At 33.7% G+C, this 25,040-nt stretch overlaps 2 protein-coding genes across 3 annotated transcripts; one reads left to right on the top strand and one right to left on the bottom strand.

The window, feature by feature from the left end:
• The first annotated feature begins 9,640 nt into the window (after positions 1-9,640).
• Positions 9,641-11,316, top strand: LOC132177765 (anthocyanidin 3-O-glucosyltransferase 7-like). Its single transcript, XM_059590212.1, has 2 exons — positions 9,641-10,582; positions 10,670-11,316. The coding sequence occupies exons 1-2, from the start codon at positions 9,715-9,717 to the stop codon at positions 11,218-11,220; spliced, it is 1,419 nt and encodes a 472-aa protein (XP_059446195.1). The 5' UTR covers positions 9,641-9,714; the 3' UTR covers positions 11,221-11,316.
• Positions 11,317-11,853: 537 nt separating this feature from the next.
• LOC132177467 (methylmalonate-semialdehyde dehydrogenase [acylating], mitochondrial) lies at positions 11,854-22,048 on the bottom strand. Of its 2 annotated transcripts, XM_059589804.1 has the most exons (20): positions 21,766-22,048; positions 21,562-21,665; positions 20,791-20,862; positions 20,525-20,686; positions 20,329-20,407; positions 20,068-20,222; positions 19,594-19,657; positions 18,776-18,855; positions 18,586-18,651; positions 16,228-16,278; positions 15,949-16,100; positions 15,043-15,133; positions 14,746-14,826; positions 14,040-14,117; positions 13,868-13,903; positions 13,721-13,764; positions 13,533-13,611; positions 13,173-13,263; positions 12,940-13,066; positions 11,854-11,961 (listed from the first exon to the last, which is right to left on the bottom strand). In XM_059589804.1, exons 1-19 carry the CDS (start codon positions 21,788-21,790, stop codon positions 12,954-12,956), a joined length of 1,623 nt encoding a protein of 540 aa, XP_059445787.1. In that variant the 5' UTR covers positions 21,791-22,048; the 3' UTR covers positions 11,854-11,961; positions 12,940-12,953. The 2 variants fall into 2 exon arrangements, with proteins under 2 accessions (XP_059445787.1, XP_059445786.1); XM_059589803.1 differs by lacking the exon at positions 11,854-11,961 and having other exon boundaries at positions 12,847-13,066; positions 21,766-22,047.
• Between the last annotated feature and the right edge of the window lie 2,992 nt (positions 22,049-25,040).

The raw sequence follows: 25,040 nt of genomic DNA, 5'->3' as shown, positions 1-25,040 counted from the left end.
AAAAAGTTTTACAAAAGTTTGAGAAGTGTTAGACAGCTAAACAAATTAACCCAGAAAAATCTTGAAATTAACGTGGTAGACCGTGAGTAACAAACAAAGGAGAGATAATTGCATTTTTTTTAGGCAGTTTTTTTTAAACTTCAAAGAAAAATTGGGTTTAAGTTGTGGCTTTATTATTTTCCTTTTTAATTTAAAAACCATTGCTACGTCAGTTTGAAAATTTTTCTGGGTTCATTTATTTGACTCTCTATCACTTCTATAAAAGTTTACCAAACCGGAACAATTTTTTAAAATTCATTCTATATCCTTTTAAATTTTATGGAGTTTTTATCTAGACCATACCCATTAAAGTATCCTATTAGAGCATCTCCAGCAGTATTAGGTAAAGTAGCTAATGAAAAAGTACAATTATCTATTTTAACTACTTATTTTTTCGTATACACTCCAACAGATTATCTATTATATTCTCTATTTGATTAAAATATTATTTTTTTGAATTTTTTTTATTCTTTTCTTAAACTCTCCCTCTCTCATGATTCTCCACCACAATTTTTATGGAAGAGATTGAGATGAGGTTTCAGCCGAACAGAGAATTTAGATTTTTTTATTTTATTTTATTATTATTTTATTATTTTTTATAATTGTTTTCTTAAACACACACACACTCTCTCTCTCTCTCTCTCTCTCCTCTCTTCTTAGGGAAGAGAGAGGGGGTTCAACCGAGTAGAGAAGACAATTTTGCAGAAAATAGAGATGGGGGTTTCAACAAAAAATTCTCCACCAAAACGATGTCAGCGTTGTGAATCTAGAAAGTGAAACCCTAGAAATTGATGTTGAAAGACGGGTTTCAACTTTGCACCACATTTGGTTTGATTCAATGTTACGATTTGATGGTGGTGGTCTTTTGGTTTAAAGGATGCTGAGAATGATGAAGAGAAAGATCCCCATTTATCCCGTGAAAGTTGAGAGAGATAGAGAAGAGAAAGAAAAATATTTAAAAACTACATTGTGCTATAGTGAATAGCTACTTTTTGCTATTCACTATAGCAAAATATGTAGTTTAATTACTCTGGAGCTAATCTGCTGGATGCAAAAAATATGCTCATAACATTTAGCATTTTAACTACTTTGCTGGAAATGCTTTTAATATTTGATATTTGGCTATAAAAAACGAAGAAATCACGTTTTATTGGAAATCATAGATTCAATTAAAAGTTAGGATATGAACCCTAAGATATACAATTATTAAAATGATTTAAACATATAAAAAAAATTACCAAATGACAAAAGAACCGACTCATGTTCTACTTGGATTTGAATTTGACTATGAAAATTATTAGAAATGATAAAAATTTAAGATTTGTTGTAATTTTCTATAGTTCAGATTTGATTATTACCAAATTTGATGATTTGATTGTAATTAGATTTTGTGGACATAGGTCTTTGACCGAACTTCATAAAATCGTTGACCAAACCGAACCTTATAAATTCTTTGTGTCCCTTTCATTTTAATTCCGCTATTATTTTATTTTTCTATTTGGTTATTAATTTACAAAAGAACCGACTCATGTTCTACTTGGATTTGAATTTGACTATGAAAATTATTAGAAATGATAAAAATTTAAGATTTGTTGTAATTTTCTATAGTTCAGATTTGATTATTACCAAATTTGATGATTTGATTGTAATTAGATTTTGTGGACATAGGTCTTTGACCGAACTTCATAAAATCGTTGACCAAACCGAACCTTATAAATTCTTTGTGTCCCTTTCATTTTAATTCCGCTATTATTTTATTTTTCTATTTGGTTATTAATTTACAAAAGAACCGACTCATGTTCTACTTGGATTTGAATTTGACTATGAAAATTATTAGAAATGATAAAAATTTAAGATTTGTTGTAATTTTCTATAAATCAGATTTGATTATTATCAAATTTGATGATATGATTGTAATTAGATTTTGTAGACATAGGTCTTTGACCGAACCTCATAAAATTGTTGACCAAACCGAACCTTATAAATTCTGTGTCCTTTTCTTTTTAATTTCGCTATTATTTTATTTTTCTATTTGGTTATTAATTTCTTCAGTTTGTTCTTTCTGAGAATCTTGTAACCTGTTTGGTATATAGGTATATAGGCATATAGCAGAATTTTTGTCACTTTTGTATAGCAGTTAGGCCTGCTTAATTAGAAAAAAGAAAAAAGAATACAGCAGTCAGACTTTTATGAAGTATGAGAAGCCACCCAAAGGGTACCTTCTATAGCTTTTCATATTTCAAAAAGCTGCAACACAATCAAACTGGTTCTATTTTCAGTTCAAATGGGTATATAGAAGACTTATTTTTGTTTATAGACTGAGGGACCAATTTATAATTTCCATAAATCAATATTATCAAGTAAGAATATTCTTAGACATCTCCTAATTCATTCGACCCAAAATCTAAAATAACAGCAAATTACATAAAAATATTAAAAATTAGCAAACCATAAGAAATGATCCTGACATTTGGTCCTAAATCAGCATGACTTGAACAGTAATATTGTATATTTTTTTTCTTCTTTCGAGAAATGTTTAATGCTAATTAAATATACAATTCAGTTGGGTAGCTGTGCGTGTTCAATCTACCTAGAAAACTGAGCTTAAATAAAAGAAAATAATTAATTAACAAAAAGGGCAGGGGGCCCTCCAGGCAGTGAAAGATTGTTTGGAACAATGTTTTTGGAGTCGTGATTCACTGCATGCGGCGTGCGACGCACGCCCGTGCAGGAATCACTTTTTTTAAAAATAAAAAAAAAAAAATTTTGCACGCGACCACAAGGTTTCATTTTGCCCGCTGGAAGTATCTATTACGCATACCATCAAAGACGCCAGAAAAAATTTTTTTTTTTAAAAAAATAATTAAATAATTAAAAAAAAAAAATTTTGTGCCTGGCGTGCATCACTGTTGATGCACGCCAGGCGTGCATTCCATCATTACTCATGTTTTTGTGTTCAATATCAAAACAGTAATTACCATAAAGAGTGGTTTCAAGCCAATTTTTATGTGGTTATTGTCAAGGAATAATCACATATTATTTGCGAACAAGATTTTAGATATGTTTATAAAGAATGTGCAATCTTTTTTTATAAGATCGGTTTTATGAGATGAGTTAGACTCACAAATTTCTTCATAGTATCAGAGCCTACCACAAGATGAATGAGGCATATATTACTTATCCCGTGACAAGGATCAGAAAAAATATTAGCCTTAACATGAGGAAGGATGTTGACGAATAATCTCACATTGCTTGTGAACAAGATCTTAGGCATGTTTATCAGGAATGAGCAACCATCTCTTATATAACTGGTTTTATGAGATAAGTTAAGCCCACAAATTTATTCATTGTATCATAGCCTATCACAAGATGAATGAGGCCAGCACTATTTACCCCGTGACAAGGACTAGAAAAAATACTGGCATGCATGTGGGAGAGGGAGTTGAGGAATAATTACACATTGCTTGTGGATAAGATCTTGTGCATGTTTATAAGGAGTGAACAACCCTTTCTTATTGAATCGATTTTATGAGATGAGTTATACCACAAATTTCTTCATGGTATCAGAGCCTACCACAAGACGAATGGGGTCAACATTACTTATCCTATGACAAAGACCAATAAAAATACTGGCTTGCACGTGAGGGAGAGTGTTGAGGAATAATCTCACATTGCTTGTAGATAAGATCTTAAGCATGTTTATAAAAAATGGGGAATGAAGAAATTTGTGGACCTAACTCATCTCATAAAACCAGTTCAATATGAGAGGGTTGCTCATTCCTTATAAACATGCCCAAAATCTTCTCTACAAACAATGTGAGATTATTTCTCAACAATTATATAAATATTAGGGCATAGACTCGACCCTTGCAACGTAAATCTTTATGTTTAATTAGTGTAAACTACATTGAGTTTCATTGATGTTTTAATGGAGTTAGAACATGCTATGGCTCAACTGGGTTAGAAGGAGTGCTTGCAGTTCCCACCATTTACGCTCCTTTTGTTATTGGTTGCTAACGGACAACGGGATAGGTATTTCTATGGTCAGAATAGTCGCTCCCTCCTTTTATTTATTTATTTTTTTTTTAGGAAAAAAATCATAGTAATTGTATTGAAAAATATATAGATATGTAGAGTTTTACATTATCATGGATCCTAATGGAAGATTGAAACTTTAAAAACCATATCAGCAATCAGATAGCTTTAGATTTGAATATGATTTCAATGTCAGGAGATGTGCATGATATGATTACTTTCTCTTTGTTGGTCAACAACTCCGGCCGCGAGAAATCAATCATGATGAGCCCCAAAAGGTGTGTTTGATATCTTTCTTTAGGATGTGTTTTTTTATGTTTGGTTGAAAAAGTGTTGAGTTTTTTTTTTTTTTTTTTTTATAAATAATGTTTCGACTTTTTTTAGTAAGAAGGAAAAAGAAAAGAAAGAATAAATTGGGAGGGTTAATTAGCAAACACAAAATTTACACTCTCATTCTGACATTCTTTGATCATCATTGGATTTGGAATATTGGATCATTGTTAGATTTTAATCAAACGATAATTTTAAAAAATACATTAAAAAATGTGAACGTAAAAATGTATATCATTTCTTTTTATAAAAATATCAACGACCTGACTAATTGTTGAAATGAACTTTAACTTGTATGTCGCCCTATATATATATATATATATATATATATATATATATTGGCAACTATAGTGATTACTCTACTTGAACCTAATCGTAATAACACTTGAACTTTGAGAACCAATGATATGAAGGGCTAGACAGTAAAAATCGCATGTACTCCCTCAAGTTTGGTTGTGCCATAATCTAACTTAGCTTCATCAAGATATCAGTAAAGTCTAAGGTGACTTACACTAATTAGGCATGAGGATTCTCATTACGAGAGTTGAACTCATACCCTAATGTTTACCTAACTGTATAAAGATTGTATTGAAGCCATTGCACCAACACCCTTATTAATGATTATAAGTTTTGAATCTACAATCAAATTACAAGAGGTGAGGTGAGAGACTGTCATCTAAACTAGAAATAATTGTGAAACTATATGTTTTCTTGTACTTGTAGGAAGCAAAAGATGGTAATACTAGTTAATCGATAGAGTTTCCCCAAGGAAAAGGAATTAATCACTCTAAATTCATAAGGAGTAAGGATGGGATTTCTTTAGATATATTCGCATGGGATTCAAGATGTGGTTTCACTTTGTATAATGAGCAAAGAAGATACAATCTGATCCAAAAATCAGTGATTAGGATAAGAAATGTTGCTACCAAGAATCATGGAAGATGGCATGCGGCACCAAAAAATGAAAACTTAGATGGCAGTTTTGGGCCTTTTGGGCCTTTGGCAGCAGCATCGATCCGGTGCCCAAGAGATTTGTAAAGAGAAACAAACAATTCATGGGTTTTTAACACTTTTCCAATAGTGCAAGCAAAAGCCTAAGCAAACAACCTTCAACCCTTTGCCCTTCTATTCCTTTACCCATCTAGCAAAAATATCAAATCCCTTAAACAGTAGCACACTCTTGTTTGTTGCTTTGTTGTGATTAAAAAAAAAAAAAAAAGGAAAAAAAAGAGGCCAAGTTGTCCATCTTTTGGCCCTTTGTTGGCCTAGTTATTTGGTCTTTTGTTGGTCATTTTATGACCTAAACCTATTTTTTGCCCTTTGTTGGCCCAGTTATTTAGTCTTTTTTTGTTGGTTTTTTGATGACCTAGACCTATTTTTTGCCATTTATTGGCTCAATTTATTTGACATTTGTGGTATTGTTTAAAACCCAGACCTATTTCAATTCACAATTGACCCTTATCTCTGGCTCATAGTTTGCCAACTTTTATTTTACCTTTTGTGGTATTGTTTGAAATTCAGGCTCATTTCATCCCATAATTGACTTTCATTTAAGCCTTTTGTTGGCCTCCACCGATCAATAGGTGGTTGCTTAGCTCTAATATACTCCTTACGAATTTAGACCATGACCAACCTATTTGGAGCATTTTTTGAGATATTGCTCCAAACAGATTGGTCATGGTCTATTGGTCTCCAATTTGAACCAAAAGGGAGCTGACTTTGAATCTTGACAAGAGCTTCGGATCTAGAAGGGGGCCAGCTCCAAAATCTGTCACTAATGACACTAGAAAGCTTAGCATTATGTCATATGTCAAACCCCAAGATGATGTGATTTTTTTTTTTTTTTTTTCTGAGCAAAAAATTAAAGGGCTTACAAGTATTGGTAACCGCCCCCAGCCCACTTAAACCCTAGAACACATGGCGTGAGACCACCCATGCAGTAGTGGGGCTTGCCAAGTCTCGATCTCTCAACTTCGAACTCGCAAGGTGAAGAGAAGATCGGCTTACTACCCCAAGATGATGTGATTGATAATAGAAAATAACTTCTATAAGAACTTGCCTACAAATTAAGCTTTTTGCGTCCATTGAGATGATAACACATCATCATGAAACGATAAAAGTGAGTGTTATAAAAACATCAAATCTATCCCTTATTCACAATACTCAAAATTAAATAATAATAATAATAATAATAATAATCATGAAATAAAGAACAAATCAAAAGTGAAAAATAAAAATTTGGTATTTTCACACAATTTACTTTTGTTGTTTCATGCTGATGTGTCATCCCTTAAATGAAGGGCATAAAAAACTTGATTAATTTGTGCCAAATGCCTATAAAGTTATTCTCTTAACAATATCCCTTAGCAACCTTAGCTGATACAGCGTGACTTAGTGGGCCGCAGCGAAGAACATCAATAAGCAGTGAATAAATACTTCTAGATCTTGATTTTATCAATGATCTAAAAAATCTTCTTGACAAAATCTAGATACTCTCTAAGTTTTGAAGGAAAAAAGAAAAAAGAATGCTCAACTCTAAGGTTTCTTATTCAACAAAATTAATAATCAATATAAACTGATTTTCTATGGAGGCTATAAGCATATATTTATAGCCAAAAATTCAAAACCTAATAAAATATGACATAAATACCCTCAAAACTCAAAACCTAATAAAATAACAAAATAGAGACTCTCAAAACCCTAACCTTCATAAAATAACAACATAAAGCCGGTTAGAAAATAAAACAAACTGACGGAGCCCATCCAGATGGCCACGACACTTAAACGACAAAAACATAAAATAACATATGGGTTTGGACTACACTTCGATCTATATCATTAGCCCTAGCAACTTTTTGTTCCAAGAGCTTAATTATGTTTTTATGGAGAATGAAAATAGATGAACAATATACCAAAGAAAACTAGCTGTAATCTGCCAGCAAAGGTGAGTTTTATTGCCATCCAGAATTTATGAGCCCAAAAACTGTGTCTACCAGAACCACACAATCTGAGGTGGTCAACCTTTTGGAGATTAAAGAATTTAAAGGAACCCCGTAGGCTAGGCTAGTCCTACATTTGCAGACAATCAACTCGTTGATCCTTGCCAGCAGCATTACTGCAAAATTATTGGCTTGCGAATTATTTTATAGGTAATTATTTTTTCTCTATCAATTAAAATGCATTATTATTATTATTATGAACTATTAATTGTACTGCCCGACCCGATTAAGTTATTATTTTGTGCCAAAAATTTTCATTCTGTCAGTCAAATGCATTAACTCAAACGATCAACCTGTCACTTTACTCTTATGAAGTACAATGCATCGTTACTTTGTATTCATGAACTACAACGTATTGTCACTTTGCCCCTATGACCTATAACGCATTGTCACTTTGACCGTCTGAGTTAACGCCTTTAACTGACAGAAGTGGGGTTTTAGGTACAAAATAGTAGTTTGATGAGGTCAGACGGTACAGTTCGTAGTTTATGAAAAGAAATTGACAATGCATAGTAATTAATGGAGAGAAAAGGTAATTACCCTTATTTTATATTTACCCATTAACATTTTAGGATTGTGACACATTATTTGATGTCCAAGTTTGTTTAAAAAAAATTAAAAATTAAAAAGTAGAGCATTTCTTTGACATGTTATGTCCTGCTTGGCTACCAATGTGTCATTAATGGTGGTACAATTTTTCCATCATTTGAAAAACTAGAAAATTTGAGTAGCACAAATGTCAAAAGAAGTTGTTTTGTATTTATGAAAAATTTATGAGCCCAAGAAGTATTTTTTATCATGTTTGGATTTCTAAAAAATTAATGTTTAGGTTCTTAAGTTAGTAGAAATGTAATAATTTACTATTAAGAATGTTAATTAAAATCTTTAAGAGATAGCTCAATCGATTGTTGACTACGTTTTATAAAATTGGAGTTACTAGTTCAAATTTTTTTTCTCTATCTCTCATGTGGACATGTAAAAAAAAAAAAAATTAATTAAAAAAAAAGCATGTGCATTTCTCGTTGTAAAAGTCACTTAACATTTATTAAAATTAGCTTCCAAACTAAATTTTCTATTGATTATAAAAAAAGACACGTGTCCACCTAAACAGCCGAGGAGGAAGTGTACGGAATCTCACAATTTGATGCCTATAAATGCTTCGACGGTGACCTTTAAATGATGCACCTAACCTCAAGAGTAGTTGTACTTGTACAGCATTTAACGTTTGGATGCCTAGAAATCTTCCACGATGACCCCGCCACGGCCACCAAGCATCACTATCTCCAACAGGATTAGGATTTTTTTTTTTTTTTTTTTTTTTTTCTCACAATTTTAAAGAAAGTAAAGATTTTTAAATTGCGAAATTTAAGCAATAAATTTCTTTACGTCTTGAAAAATGATATTTAATAAAAAGTTATATATTACAGTTAAGAATTAAGTGTTTTTATCAGATTCTTGTTATTTATATTGTAAAAAAAATTTTGAGCAAAAAAATTAGCTTGAGATTCTCTGTAAAAGTAAAGAAAAAATCTTTTGGGAAGCAAATTCTTTTTAATTGTCTTTATTGTTAAATTACCACTTATTTCAAAAGCTTAAACTTATATGAAAAGGTAAATTTAAAACATGTTTGAGATTGTGTTTGAGAAATGGATTATACTAGACATCCTAACACTTTTTTTCCAAATGATCTAGTCCATTTAATAAATAAATAGATTGTTTTTTTTTGCTTAAATGAATGTCAGGTCTAGATCATTTGACAAAAAAAATTTGGAAAAAAATGTTGGGATGCCTAGTAGCCATCTTGAAAAATAGAGTTTTTAAGTCAAAAAATACTTTTTGGGAAAAACTTCATTTTTAAACTTTTACCAAAAGTGCGTTTTGGCAATTTTTGGATATTTTTTACCCTTAAAAGTGCTTTCAATTTTTTTTTTTACCAAACGGATATATATATATATATATATTTTTTCAGAATGGACTTTTTAAGTGTTAAACGCACTTTTAAGCTCCTCAAACACACACCTAAAAAGGCCTTAATCACTTAATCATTACTTTAATACTCACACTCATGTACGGGTCCAGACTCCCTTTTAATAGGTGAGACCCAACACGTAGAATATTTAATTTAAATGTGATGAATTGACTAAGTCAATGTTCAATACCAGAACTTTTGACTCTAACATCTTGTTAAATCACCACTTCGTAACGTGTCACAATTTTAATATGTGATATTTTTTGAGCGTTTAGACGTAATTAATGCCTACAAATACTTCTATCATAACCTTGAAATGTTCAGCAACAATCATTTTCTTATATGTCTTCCCCTCTGGAGCCCTTGTTTTCAATCCAAGATACCATGGCGGCTGTGAGCAAAAGCTCTGAGGAGAAGCACGTGGCCATCTTGGCATTCCCCTTCGGCAGCCACCCCGTTGTTGCTCTAAACCTGCTGCGTAAGTTAGCACCCGCAGCCCCAAACATTCAGTTCTCGTTCTTAAACACAGCGAAGTCCACCCACTCACTCCTCTCAAAATCAACTGCCGACGACGACGTTCCACATAACATAAAGTTCTACCAAGTGCCGGACGGAGTGCCGGAGAATCATGTGCTTACCGGAAAAAACCCTGTAGAGGCTGTTAACCTTTTCCTCATGGCCACGCCCGACAACCTCAAAAAGGGTTTAGAAATGGCAGCGGCGGAGACCGGCAAGAGAATCACCTGCTTGCTCTCCGACGCTTTCTTGAGTGCTTCTGCTGCGGCGATTGCGGAGGATATGGGTGTTCCGTGGGTCCCCACTTGGTACTCTTTCCCATGTTGTCTCTCCGCTCACGTATACACCGACCTCATTCGCCAGCTTTGTGTTAGCAATGGTTGTAGAACGCTGGATTTTATTCCGGGGTTTTCCGCCATGCGCGTTGCCGACTTGCCGGAGGAGGTGCTGGTCCCGGCGGGTGAAGAAGAGTCGCCTTTCTCACGCACGCTGAGTCAAATCGGATCGGTGCTTCCACGAGCTACTGCTGTCGTGGTGGGTTTTTTTGAAGAACTAAACTCCCCCCCTCTCAATCATGACCTTAAATCAAAGTTTCAGAATGTTTTTTACGTGGGCTTTCTCTCTATGTCACTGCCAGCCCCGTCTTCGCAACCGTCGAGCTCGGATCTAACCGGCTGCCTGTCGTGGTTGGACGGTAATTACATTAAATCACTATTTATCTCAACGGTTTAAACTTTGAAATGTTTAAATGAATTTAATAATTTAATTTATATTCTATCAGATAGAAAATCTGGGTCGGTCGCATATGTTGGTTTTGGAACCTTGGCTTCGCTGCCACATGAGGAGCTAGTAGCAGTGGCGGAGGCGCTGCAAGCGAGTGAAATTCAATTTCTTTGGTCTCTTAATGAAGAGTCAAAGGAACTATTGCCGAAAGGGTTTCTTGAGAAGACGAAGACGCATGGAAAAGTAGTGCCATGGACGCCGCAAACACAAGTGCTGGCGCATGCTTCTGTAGGGGTGTTTGTGACACACTGTGGATCAAACTCCATTTGCGAGAGCATTGCAAACGGGATTCCGCTCATCTGCAGGCCGTTCTTCGGCGATCATTACATGATTGGACGGATGATAGAGGAGTGGGGGATTGGTGTGAGAGTTGAGGGAGGTGCAATCACAAAGAATCGGTTGCTCAAGAGCTTGGAACTCGTTTTGGGACATGAAAAAGGTAAGGTGATGAGGGAGAAGTCGCAAGCCCTCAAAGAGCTGGTTTTAAAAGGTGTTGACAGTGCTACACAAGACTTCAATAGTTTGGTTGATTTAATATCTGCATCTTAAAGTTTTAAGTGGTCCATGGTGCATGGCATCCATTATTGCTCTTATGCTTTCTACATATATGTTGAATAAAATTTGATAGATCACTTTTGCTTGTCATTTTTGGTAATTTGGAGGATATTGACGTAATTAATAGTTTTGAAGAGACGTCGACAATTGGATTGTAGTTTGAAAGGAATTTGATGTCTCAATATACAATATTATTGGCTCATTAAAAGACTATCCAAGATATCAATCTCATAAGCATAAAAGCATCTACAGTCAGAAAAATGGCCACGTATAGTAGACAGGAGGCAGTTAACGAGCATCTAAGAAAAAATCGAACAAGGGAAACATGTGGATTTCTGGTCAACTCTTGGAGAATAAACCCAGCAGTTTAACTAAAACAGGAGAAATATTGAAAAATGCACCAAATAAGCCATTTCACATTAAGAACAACAAAACACCATCATTGAGACATTTTATCGAACACCAAAAAACTGACTAAATATCGTCACTATGGGGGAAAAAAAAAAAAAAAAACTCTACTATAAACCAAAAATTCCATATTAAAATCACAAAACAAACAGATTTAAAACGATAAAAAAACAATTTCAAATAAATTAGTTTGACAGATAATTACATTGTTGAGTATACATGTATGAGTATATAAAAAGATTTGAGTCCGTCCTCAAGAGGTAGCTCAATCGGCTGGGACCACGCTTAATGAAGCGGAGGTCACTAGTTCGAATCTTCCTCTCCCCTCTTGTGCGGACATGTCAAAAAAAAAAAAGATTTGAGTCCCACATTAAAAAAAAATGTCATTAAGTGTGAGTGACTATTGATTAATATAACCTTGTTGGGCCCAAACCTATAGGCTTATACTTTTAGGTTGAGTAATATCTCAACATACCATATTATAGACTGTGTAAAAGACACTTTAAGATATCAATCTCCTTAATTAACAAGTGGCATTAGAGTTAAGGTTCGGTATTCAAATTAGTTATTACAGTAAATATGATAAGCACCAAGTAAGGAGTGTAAAAGTTTAATGATAAGAACAATATTTCTCTTTGGCAAAGGAGAATGAAGGATCTTTTTATTCAACAAGGAGTCTACAATGCCTTATTGGAAAGGCAAAGAAGCCCAAAAAGATGAACAATGATAAGGGTCAATTTGGCATAAATTATATTAGTCTGTATATTGAGAAGAATTTAATAAATAAATTGTACGTGAAGCAATAAGTTCAACATGTAGAATACTTCGGAGTTATGATTGAAGAAGATAAAAACTAAAAAGCAATACTTCTCTTGGCATCATTTCCCCATTTTTATGATCCACTAGCTATGACAATATTGTATGAAAACAAAACAAAACGCTAGCATTTGAAGAGGTGACTAGAGCAATCTTGTCACATGAAACACAGCTAAAACTTGTCAATGATTAAGTTGTTGGGCTTATAGCGAGGTTTGAGCCAAAGCGCGGAAAAGATAAGTTAACAGGAAAGAATGGCAAAGGTAAACAGTCTTAATCTATGTCGAGAATCTTGATCATATGCAAAAGATGGAGTACTAGGTATCCCTTGCATCCATTACCTCCCCCACCCACCCACTCTTTCCATGAGAAAAAGAAAAGAGCGAAGGACAAATGTAGAAGTAAAGGGGCATGCATATAAGGAAGATGACCTTCAATTGATTTATTGGAGAGTTTACATATAGTTCTGAAAAAAAAAAAAAGTATTACTAGCTTTTTGTCGATTATGTCTTCTGAGAAGTTGGCATTGCCAGGTTAATTCCACCGCCACCTGGTAAATCCTTCCATTGCTGAGTGACTGTTTTGATCTGGGTGTAAAAATTAACTCCAGCCTTGCCTGTAAAATAAAAATAAAAAATAAAAAATAAAAAAATCTATAATTCACCAAACTCAAGTAACCACTACAGTGAAGGGAAAATTTAAGTCTACTAGACAACTTTTACCGTAGAAATTGAGATCGCCTGCAAAAGATGCCTTAGACCCAGTAAATGAGAAGAAAGGCAAAGGAACCGGGATAGGAACATTGATGCCAACCTGAGACAAACCCAGAAAAAAAGTTACATATTCCATTCAAAAGCAGGGATGAGCTTGCAGAGGAAAAAACTGAATATGGCTAAGTATTTGCATTAAACCATGCAAATGAGTTGTTTATGAAGCTAATGTGTCGAGTTCCTCTAGTTAATATGGCCATCACAGATTAACAGATATTTTCCATGTAGTTTATGGTTCACACTAATCTCTACTAGTCCTATTATTTTGCTTTTGAAAGCATGATCCAGGACATGCCCAAAAGATTTTCTTACCTGACCGGCTTCGATTTCAGTCTGAAATTTCCTTGCAGCTGCACCAGATGTTGTAAATATAGATGCTCCATTGCCATATCTGCTCCAGAAGTATAAGTCACATCCAAATTGCAACTAATACTTCTCTAAGAGAGAAGAAAAAATGTAGTGTAATTTATACAACAAGGGAAGCAAATTTAAGAAAGTACTTGTTTCTGTTAACAATGTTTATGGCCTCGTCAAAGCTATCAGCCTGATGTTAAGAGAGAGGGAAAAAAAAAATTGTAAGTTAACATGTCTACATAATAAGCAATGAAATATCTGCTTAGCTAAGAACCATGGAGTAATGAAAACACCTCCATGCAAAGAAGAACTGGACCAAAAATTTCCTCCTGCAAAGGCAAAGATCAAATAGCATCATTATTGCTCCAAAATCACAGGTTCAACTCTTTTTGTCCATAAGGAACAACGTGGTTCATTTTGACAACATTATGGGGAAGAATTGGAGATAGGAAAACAAAAAGATACCTTGTAGCACTCCATGTTGGCTGTGACATCTGATAAGATGGTGGGACCAATAAAATTTCCATTCTCATATCCAGGGACCTATTTTAAAATTATGAATAAATTTCTTAGTAGACTAGTTTCTGAAAAACTGAAATAAAGCAAATGGGGAACCCGCGACCCTGCCAAGCACGGATTTTATCACTCTTGAGGAAGAGATGCGTATAGCAACTTTTTTTTTTTCTTCTAATCCTTTTCCTACTTCATATTAGGAAAAAAGCTACAATGCTTTAGCTTTAAGAAATTAATTTAAGAAAATCCAAGCTGTAATAAATTAGCCATACAAATATAATGCTCAAATCTCCTCAGACGCATGTGCGGTAAACCAGCCGGAACTATATGTGGAATTAATATGATGCGTTAAAGAGGTCGTAGTTAAGATATTAAGCTTGTCTACATACCAACTATTTTTAATGTTTTTAAGTGTTTTCTATGCATAGCATTGCCTTCAATCACCTACCAAATCGAATGATATGTATCATATTGTTTCTCTGACTCACAGTCACTATAATTCCTGCTCATTCAACCACTACAGTTCCTGCTTCTTACAATTTTCAGGCATGATGCTGCTTTTTGCATAACACAGTATATAAGTAATTCATACAAACGATAAGAAATACGATCATAGCTACAGATAAAGAAAGTAGAGCATTAAAGTACCAAACAGTACCACTATATTCCTCCCATCAAGCGGTAGTCTGGCACCACTTTCAACACCACTTTGAATTAATCTGTGTATTCGTTCCTTTGCCTGGAAATGGTAAAATTCAAAGGTAATCTACAGTTTAAAGTCAACGAAGACTCATACATATCAAAACAAGAAGTGCCAATAAGCTGCTACTCAGGAAAAGGGCAGTTTCCATAAATGATGCAAAACAAATAATGGAAAGTGGAAACGTTTTCAACTCACTTGTCACCAAAATTAGATATCTGGAGTAGGTAACAAAAAAAGGAAATGTGGTCTTACCTGTTTGCTAATTACGGGACCAAGGTCTGCATCAGGTTCTGTTCCAGCATTTACTTTAAGAGCTTTGGCGCGCTCCAGTAGTTTATTCTCCCTGAAAAAAGTTTGAATGGATTACTTTGCTGTTTTACACTAAAAATTTCTCATGTAACCATAAGATAAAGCCTTAAACCACCCACTTTACAGGAGTTCAAAAATTGGGGAATACCTGTGTGAGATGTTTCTCTATGGGTATGAAATCTTTCTGACATGTCCACTATATGTCACATGCTGACAAACATGTTTGTCAAAGTAGAGGTACACCATCATAGTTCATCGAGAGTTCCTTAGGTTAATTCTACATTCATCACTCTACTAAGTAGACACTATAAAATAAGATGGGCACTATGCATAACATACTAGCGAATTCAGTTATACTCATCTACAAGAGAAGATGGGGAAAATAACCAGAAAACTGGACTGGAAGTTTCGCAACTCACTTAGTTTCTTGTCTCCCTTGGATGTAAGACGATCAATCTTACATAGAGAACATCAATGTCAAATACACCAGAAAATCAAATACAATACTTATTATCCTCTATGTGGATCTTTCTGTGATGGCCCACTGAGTCTAGTAGATATTATGAATATGTTTTCCGGGAAGAAAATTCCAGAGAAGATTGTAAATTTACAAAAGTAGAGCCATTCGACTAAGGAAATGACAATGAATTAAGCTTTTCAATTGCTTCTATGTACAACATGCAATTACGAGATGTCAAAACAACTTGACCAGACAACCTCTATAACCATTACCTTCAGTATAATAAACATGACATTGAACCTCCAGCATCAACGGTAGGAGTATAAAAGCTAGACAAATATGGAAGAAACGTGAAGAAATAAAGTGAGCAGGGAAACAGAGCATATTACCATGACTTTAAGCCTCCAACAAAAACAACTGTGCTAAGAGCCATACACCTTTGTCCAGCAGCACCAAAACCAGCAGCAACTATAGCATTTAACGTAGCATCCACATTTGCATCAGGCATGACAATTGCATGATTTTTGGCCCCCATATTGGACTAAAAATAAGATTGAACCAAATAGCCAATTCATTTCACTCTAATTGTTGCATGGGTATAAAAGCAACCACATAGCTCACAAGAGAAATTGAACACTACTTTTTTACCCAAGTAGAAGTGAAGTTACCTGAATGCGCTTCCCTTTAGCTGCTGCTCTTGCATATATGTGCATTCCAGCCTTTGATATATATATAAAAGAACATCATGTAAGAATGACTGAGAGTCTAAGATACATCTATGAAGATCAAAGCCATTCTGACCATCTATGCTGCATAAACTCAATTATACACTGGATGCATATGCACAACATTTGCAAAACAAAATATATTCATCATAAAAATTAAAACAACCATACAGATCTCAAAATATATATAAAAGAACATCATGTAAGAATGACTGAGAGTCTAAGATACATCTATGAAGATCAAAGCCATACTGACCATCTATGCTGCATAAACTCAATTATACACTGGATGCATATGCACAACATTTGCAAAACAAAATATATTTTCATCATAAAAATTAAAACAACCATACAGATCTCAAAATGAATTTAAACAACTGTGTATACATACAATCATGATGCACAGAAGGAAGTAGTAACAGTGACTAAATCACCAAATTTTGGGATAAACCAGCTTATCTAGAGGTAGAACAAATCAATGCTAGGAAACAACAATGTGAGAGTTTTATATTGTTGTTATTATTTTTTTCAATGGAATCCACACACCTGGTGGTTCTTGAACGTACAACTACACTCCCAACCCCGTTCTTACAGCTAGAGCTAATTTGCACAATAATGTGAGAAAGGCAAAAGGAACATTTTAGCTGAAAAAACTCCTATGATTTTTTTTTTTACCTAGAATAAACAAATCATATGGGCAAAAGCTACATTGTTCCTACAGATTCTAAATAATCTTTCCAATTTAAAACAAAAGCATTTATGGGTCTAAAATGAAAACTAGATTCAGTTTCAAAGTCATGCATCCTATATGATGTAGCGGAAGGTGATAGAAAAAACAAGAAGAACACTCCTCTCTTTAATCCTTGACAACACAAGGAAGAAAAAAACTAAAAGAAAATTCTTCCTTTATCAAGCAACTCAATAAAAACTTAATGATTGAAATGATTGAAATAAGTTCAATACAAATCTTCGTATAGGCTACAAATCCTAGTCCTAAGGCTGCTAGAAGTTGTTAAACAAAAGGAAATAAAACAAATCCTAGAATTTCTAGGAAAATCCAGAAATATGGAAGTCCTAAAGTTACTAGAAAAACACATAAAAGAAGAAATCCTAAAAGAAAAGAAAAGAAAATCCTTTCCATCACTTAATTTGGGGGGTTAACTTGTCCTACATTAGTCCCCTCTACTTGAAAGCTTAAGTAAAAAATTAAGCTGTTTGGAGAGAGAATTGTGCGTTCCTTGCAAATGACCTTCCTTCCCCCCATTTTTGGAGTGTTTTCCCGCATTGTGGTCAGAGGGGGAAAAAGAATAACTAAATTGATTCTCTAGACTCCATGCCATTAGGCAAGTATTCCCTCGTGCCCGATACTCTCAAGATGTTAGTGATGCGTGGCTCAGCTAGGATCTCCTGCATATGCGCTTTCTCTATTCCTAGTGTGTTCGTGTCACAGGGTTGGATCAGTCCTGGCTTAACCTGTGATGGACCATGCTAGGATTAGTATGGGTCAGGAGGCCCACTTGTTAGGGGGGATTATTCTTGGGTATGCTAATTGAAATAAGTTGAACATAAGCCTTTTTTTAAGCTACAAATCCTAATCCTTACTAGAAGTTCTAAACAAAAAGAAAATAAACAAATCCTAGTACTAAGGTTACTAGAAAATCACCAAAAAAAAAAAAAAAAATCCTAACATGACTAGGAAAACCTGAAAAATAATACAAAGCAAAAGAAAGGAAAAAGAAAAGAACACCCTTTTTGTCAGTTTAATTTGGGCGGCAACTTTCCTACATCACTATACAACACAAACACCTTAAGAGATTAAGGGTTCGTTTAGGTTTGCGATTTCATAACGGGTGATTTTAAAATATGCGATTTGAAAACGCGATTTTTAAAAACGTATTTAAACGTTTGGCAAAATCGTAGTTTGACCTTTAAAATCGTGCATATATAAAAATTCACCAAAGATACATTTTTTGTGATTTGATTTAAAATCAAACTTTTGGTCTGCGAATTTGCAGTGCCAAACACACTCTAAGTTTAGTTAATGGGCACTACCATAGTTGTAGGCCTTCAAATAAAGGGTTGAAAATTTTCAGCATATACTCACAAAAGGAAGCTTCCATCACTTGACAAGCAACCAAATAACATATAGTAATTGTATCTACTTATATGAACTACCTTGTAAACCCTAAAATGTTGAAAAGGGTTATAAATATGTAAGAGAATTATAAAGGGTGCAGACTATGACCCAAAATAAACTCATAGGAACTAGGTTCATGAAATGAATGCTATGAGATAACTTACAGTATTAGAACCAACAAATGATACAGCTCTGATATCGTCATCATCACATATAGCATTAACAATATCCTGCCACAAAATTGAAGAGATACCACAAGTAGTGATGTCAAAGCACCAAAAAATCACAAGTTTATGCCTTTGAGACAATCATTTAACAAGATTAGAAAAGAAAACAAAGGTTCATGCTGCATACGTTGGTGCCGTGAACGATATTTAAGACACCATTAGGCAGACCAGCCTCCATTGCCAACTCTGCAAGCATTATAGAAGCTCCTGAAAAAAGAATTCACAACATATTGAGTCACTTTCAAGTAGAAGCATGAACAATAATTGCCTTTCCACATGTAAAAACAAAATAAAAATAGAATATTTATATGGAAAGGAAACCTCAACTAACATGCATACTAAGCAAACTAGAACCTCATATATGCAATGTAGAAATATAATGCATAAATTGAGACCCAAGGACAAAGGATGGAAAGATCAATTATTTTATGAGACTGACGCTTTTCTAGCAACAAGGAGATTAATATTCTAGAAGTTTTGGAAACCCAACGTTACTTAAGAAAAAAAAAAGGTTTGAGAAATTATAGATACTTTTCACCAAAAGAAGATAAATCATAAGTTATTAATTGTTTTCTTGCTAACAGTACGCATACTGCTTTTTAGCCACAAAAGAAGATTATATAGGAATATCAATTCTAGATCTACAAAGCCAAACAGATATATGGCTTGACGACACCAATATCCAGCATCTAAAACACTATTTCAACAATGAAAAATTGGTCAGCCCTCTGGGATATCCCACAATCCTCAATCCCAGATGCATCACACAAATATGTAGGCAAAGTCATATGCCATAAGTACCACATCAGAATAATGCTTGAGCATATCCAAATGCAAAGAAAAACTTAAATCCTTTTTGAAGGATTATACAAATCATGGTGTCGTGAAGGAAATAATGCTCAAGGACTTGGTACACTACACAACTAAGAAGGAGAACAGAATCACCAGGATCTTTTTCAGATGGCTTTAATACAAAGGTATTCCCACATGTAACTGCAACTGGGAACATCTGCAAAATTATCATTAAAAAAACACATTTAGTATTTTTGTTCTTCTCTAGGAGAATGACAAGCCAATATTTAAGTGCCATAAAATTAACTAATGAAGACTTGTCAAAATAAAAGAAAAAATCTCACTAATTGATTTTATGCTTGTGTGAAAACAACCCATTCATCCAAGAGAGGGAGGAGAGAGAAATAATGTATCAGATGTCACTCAAACAAATTGCTTTCTCCATCTTAACCATGACTTTGACGATTGAATTTCCTAACCATATGATGGTAGCTGTAGTGACATGCCTATGCATCCAAATAAGCAATGCAGTCTACACCCTATGGAAAAACTATGATCAAGAATGGGAAACAGAATCAACTGCTCTGGCGAGCAAATAACAGAAAGTAAAAGATATATCACGCTTACCCATAAGGGAATCATTGCTGGAAAGTTGAAGGGACATATCCCAGCACAAACACCAAGTGGCTCACGAATGCTGTATGTATCAATTCCACTTGATACATTGGAAGCATATTCTCCCATTTGCAGAGATGCCATTCCACAAGCATGTTCAACCACCTCTACAGGAGGAAAACAAAAACAGTCCATCATCCTTAAATGACCACAACCACTAAAAGGACTGAAAAATATTCTTAAGGAACAAGGAACAAAGAAAACAACACTAACCTAGCCCACGGAACACATCTCCCTGGGCATCCTTTAATGTCTTTCCCTGTTCAGTTGTAACATTTAACGCGAGCTTATCCTGACACAATGACAAGTGATTTGTATTACTCATTTTACTCATTTTACTCATTTTTTAATACCGAAAAAATTAAACTAAAATTATTAAGCAACATATTGATAATTCGCACAGACTTACAATGTCTCTCCGAATAAGCGCTTGAAGCTTCAACATGATACGTTGACGGGTAGTAACAGGGGTGTTACGCCATGATGGAAAAGCCTGCTTTGCTGCAGATACTGCAGCTTTGAACTCTTCATTTGTAGTCAGTGGAAGTTGTGAAACAACTTCTTGTGTTGCCTATTCCAAATTATAAATGAATTAGACCCGAAACAAACAAAAAGTTGCACTTATAATTTAATGAATAATCATAAAAGCAGGGAGTGAGGGTCATCTATGCTCACAGGGTTTATAACATCGATTAAAGCCGGTGATTGCGAATCAACAAAAGCACCTCCAATGAGATTTGGAACCCTCTGATAAAATAAAACCAGTTAAATGAAAGGAGAAAATGGCATATATCAAATTCAAGAAGCATCAACCCTGATAGGCTGTTTTTTGTTGCACAAAAACACTAAAAAATAAACAGATTTTAAAGGATAAAAAGGAAAACACAAAACAGACATTCTAATACCTTGGCTTCAATCTGATAAAAATAAAAAATGAAAAATAAAATTAAAAAAAAAAGGGTTCTAAATTCATTGGTCCAAACAGCAGCATCTGTATTAAATCTTTAATCAAAATGTGTGCAACAATTCACATAAGCTCCTTTCAGTTCCATTTCCACAAACATACAGTTCCTAAACAAAATACACTTTCATTAAGCCTCTATTTGATTGCTAAACTTATCTTTTCACTTGTTCTTGTTTGCACCGATAGACCAGTATACAAGCAAAAAAGAAAAAAAAAAAAAATCTTGCAACGCGAAAATCGACATACAGCGCGCATCCGAAGGAAGCTTGCATCTCAGATTAAGAATTTCCAGTTCATTTAATTTAATTTTTTCTTACATATTCTCAGCACCTAAACATTGTATGAGCTATATGCATACAAAACGACAAAAACCCATAAATACATACGCATCAAATTATAAAGACAAAAACCCATTATATTTAAGTTTTTTTTTTTTTTGGGGAAACGATCTTCCAGGGGAACAAACAGGGCCTTCAGACTACCGGAGGGTGAGGCTGCTTGGCAGAGTGCTCGGTGGCCGTAGATAAACCAGAGTTCCTCAAAGCGAAGATCTGAGGCCTCAAGGTTTTCAAGTTCAAACTCCTCACTGCAACACAAACCCACATAAACAATCAAACTTCTCAAAAAAAAAAAAAGCAGCAACAAAAAAAATGGTTATCAAATTCGAATCATCTGATTAAATTAACCTCGTTGAATCGAAAGCTGCAACATTTTTGGTTTCGCTGCTTCCGATAGTGATGATGATGAAGATGATGATGATCTGTTAGCACCGTGACTCAGCACTGACCACTGTTCTCCTGGTTGGGTGGTGCTATTGGAGGAGGCTATATCATATATATGTTAATTTAAGACGCAATTGCACAATTTGCAATCCGTGTCAAATTGAATTTTCCAATCCTATCTCATAATCTCATTCTCTCACTTCTCTGTCATCCCAAAATCCTTGCAATTTTAAATATTGGGAAAATTCAAAGTATGTGCGCCCTTATACTACCATCTCATCTGCCATCTACCATCTCTGATTGTATGTAGTTATTAAACTATTAATTGCCTCAATATTTTTATAAAATATCAATGTTTTTAATGACAAAAGTACCCTTAATAAAAATTAAAGAAATATAAAACAAAACAATCCAAGAAAAAAAAACACTATCAATGGTTGAGGAAATGCATCTCAAGTACATCAATTAGTAGGTATGAAAGGATTAATGTTGGATTCGCAAGGACAAATGATTGATTTACCCATTCAAAGCAATTTACGTGAAGGACTATCTTTAATAGAATATAACATTTTTTGCTATGGAGCCTACAAAGGAGTTGTAGATACCCAAGGTCAACTTTGTAAGCCTACTTGGGTATCGAGCATTTACCTGTAAGAACTGAATTTCTTGCATTCGTTTGATTTGTGCTCGAGCCGGAAGGGAACGTGAGATTATTATTTTATTCGCCTTGCCTAATTTTCATTTCGCGGATGAAAGAATTCTCTCTTTTTTTCCTTTTTTTTTTGTTTGATAGTGGCTTCCTAATTAGTAATCAGGAATATCGGTAAAAATAGATTATTCGCATAAGAAATTTACATCCCAGAGTTAATAGTTGGTCTATTCTTAGCCTAGGTAAAGTCCATCTTGTTGTGATAGAAATGAAGAACAAATAAGTTTTGGCAACCACCCCCAACACCTAGGTGGTTTGGGGCGCCCAAGTCATCTCAACACTCATTTTCTTTTTATTTATTAAGTTTATTTTTTGTTTTTTTCGAATTTATAGAGATATTTTTGTATTCTTGAAAATTTTTATGGTCATTTATTTTTTTTGTTGTATTTGAGAAAAATATTGACAATTTAATGATAGTTTGACTGAATTATGTACAATTGTTTTCCTTAAATATTCCATAAGTCTCCTATCAAGACCTATTTTTATCAGTTAAGAGTTGTGGGTATAAGTAAGTTATTATAAATTGTGACACATGTCACCCACAATAAAATTAAAAATATAAACATTAAAAAGAAAAAGAAAACATAAATATGCTTAGAGGAGATGGTCGACCCCCCTCCGCCATTGTAATACCCCGCACTAATTAGGGCCTAAAATATGATTGAGGAGGCCCTAATTAGTGCCTAAGTGGCATGGTAAAGGTAGATTAGTTTTAAATCTCAAAAGATGGAGAAAGTGACATTTTTAGACACTTAGGGTGAATTTTTAGGCAAACCGTCCAAATAATAGGCAACGGTAAAATAAGAAAGAGGTATGGATGATCCTAGAACTATTTCAACTGTCCACCTTAGTAAAACATCCGAACAATGCTAAATTATATAAAATATAAAACCATAAATATATAAAACTAAAAATTAAAACAAAAAGACTGGAAAAAAAATAAATAAATAAAAATATAAGTGGGGATAATTTTTCTCTTTACATCTTAACCATACATAGATTCACATTAGAACCTATCATTTATTAACACATAACAAAGCTGATAACTTAGCCCAACATAATATTATGAGAAAAGTTCACATATCTCCCTCAAACTATCACTCAATTGATAATGTTTCACACAAACTATCAAAACATTGTCAATGTCTCCTCAATGCTAGAAAAAAGATAAAAATGCTCCTATAGATTTCTCAATAAGACAAAAATACACTTATAAATTCAAAAATTAAAAAAATTAAGGTTTTTTTAAAACGAAAATTTTATTTTAAAAAAAAAATTTAAATGGAAATGTTTAATTTTTTTTTTTTTGAAAAGGAATTTTTTATTTTAAAAAAAAAAAGGATTTATTTTTTAAAATTATTTTTTACAAAACGAAAATTTTTATTTTTTTAAACAAAAATTTTTAATTTTTTTAAACAGAAATTTCTATTTTAAAAACAAATTATAAAAAAAAACACTAAAATATTCAATTTTTATATATATAAAAAAAAAAAAATCTATTTTTTTTTAGGGTTTAGGGTTTTAGGGTTAAGGTTTAGAATATGTCTCGATATAAAATTTATTGGAGAACAATTATCTATTTGAAAAAAAAAAAAAAAAATACGTGTCAACTTGCTAGTCAAGAGGGATTACCCGTTTGACATGTTTATTAAACATGTTGACTCGTTTATGACTCGAACATGTTTATACCAAACCTTAATACCTCAACAACTACAAGGCCAATTAGCAGTTAACCGCAACTGGTAGTTATGCGATTATTGAATGCCAATTATTAACTCATAACTGCTTTTCATAAAAAATCAAAACACTTTTTTTTTTTTGTTTTTTTTTTTTTAGCCTTAAAGTATTGAACTATTTCAGTTATACTTTAATATTTGCTCAAATTTAATGATATTTTTATACTTTCATTAAACATACGTCAATTTATTTTTTTTTTTTGAGAAAAACATACGTCAAATTTTGATTTCTTTAGAAAGAATTTTATATCATTTGCATGGTATATGTTTAGTAGTGAAAAATTAATCTGCTTAATTAGTTATTGTCTATGGCTATGCTTACATCAATGACGTATAATAAAAAATTAATGGATTTTGGATTTTTTTTTTATGGATGACTTTTGGATATCATTAAATTATTGAAAGAATAAAAATACCAAAAAATTTGGGAGATCATGTTAAGGCCGGCAATTTTGACACGACCTGTGAACCCGACACAAAGTTAACAGATTTTGGATTTGACCTAAACGGGTTCGGGTCATAATCAGGTCACCCATTTATGACCCGGTTAGTTTTCATGTCTGACGGGTCAACCCGGCAGGTTAAGTGGGTGACTCGCCATACCCGTTTAAAAAAATAAAAAACCCTGAACTTTAGTATTACATTATTTTTTCTTCAAACGTATCGGGTCGTGTTAACCCGATATGGCCAGTTAATTTAAACGGGTCGTGTCAGGTAATACAGCTATTTTTTGTATCGTGTTCGTGTTTGAAAGTTCAACCCGTTTAGCTAAACGGGTTGTGTCCGTGTTTATG

This window comes from Corylus avellana, chromosome ca4 (assembly GCF_901000735.1).
Source record: "Corylus avellana chromosome ca4, CavTom2PMs-1.0".
In the NCBI taxonomy this organism is placed as follows: Eukaryota; Viridiplantae; Streptophyta; class Magnoliopsida; order Fagales; family Betulaceae; genus Corylus; species Corylus avellana.
The sequence above is the reverse complement of the archived record's forward strand: the minus strand, read 5'-3'. Positions and strand labels throughout refer to the sequence as shown.

Excerpts from the sequence above, each read along its gene's own strand:
- LOC132177765 (XM_059590212.1), top strand. The coding sequence starts at position 9,715 with ATGTCTTCCCCTCTGGAGCCCTTGTTTTCAATCCAAGATACCATGGCG. Across the intron at positions 10,583-10,669 it reads CTGCCTGTCGTGGTTGGACG|ATAGAAAATCTGGGTCGGTC; the intron begins GTAATTACATTA and ends ATATTCTATCAG.
- LOC132177467 (XM_059589804.1), bottom strand. The coding sequence starts at position 21,790 with ATGTTGCAGCTTTCGATTCAACGAG. Across the intron at positions 20,223-20,328 it reads AGATGTGTTCCGTGGGCTAG|AGGTGGTTGAACATGCTTGT; the intron begins GTTAGTGTTGTT and ends TTCCTCCTGTAG. Across the intron at positions 16,101-16,227 it reads CTAAAGGGAAGCGCATTCAG|TCCAATATGGGGGCCAAAAA; the intron begins GTAACTTCACTT and ends TCTTATTTTTAG.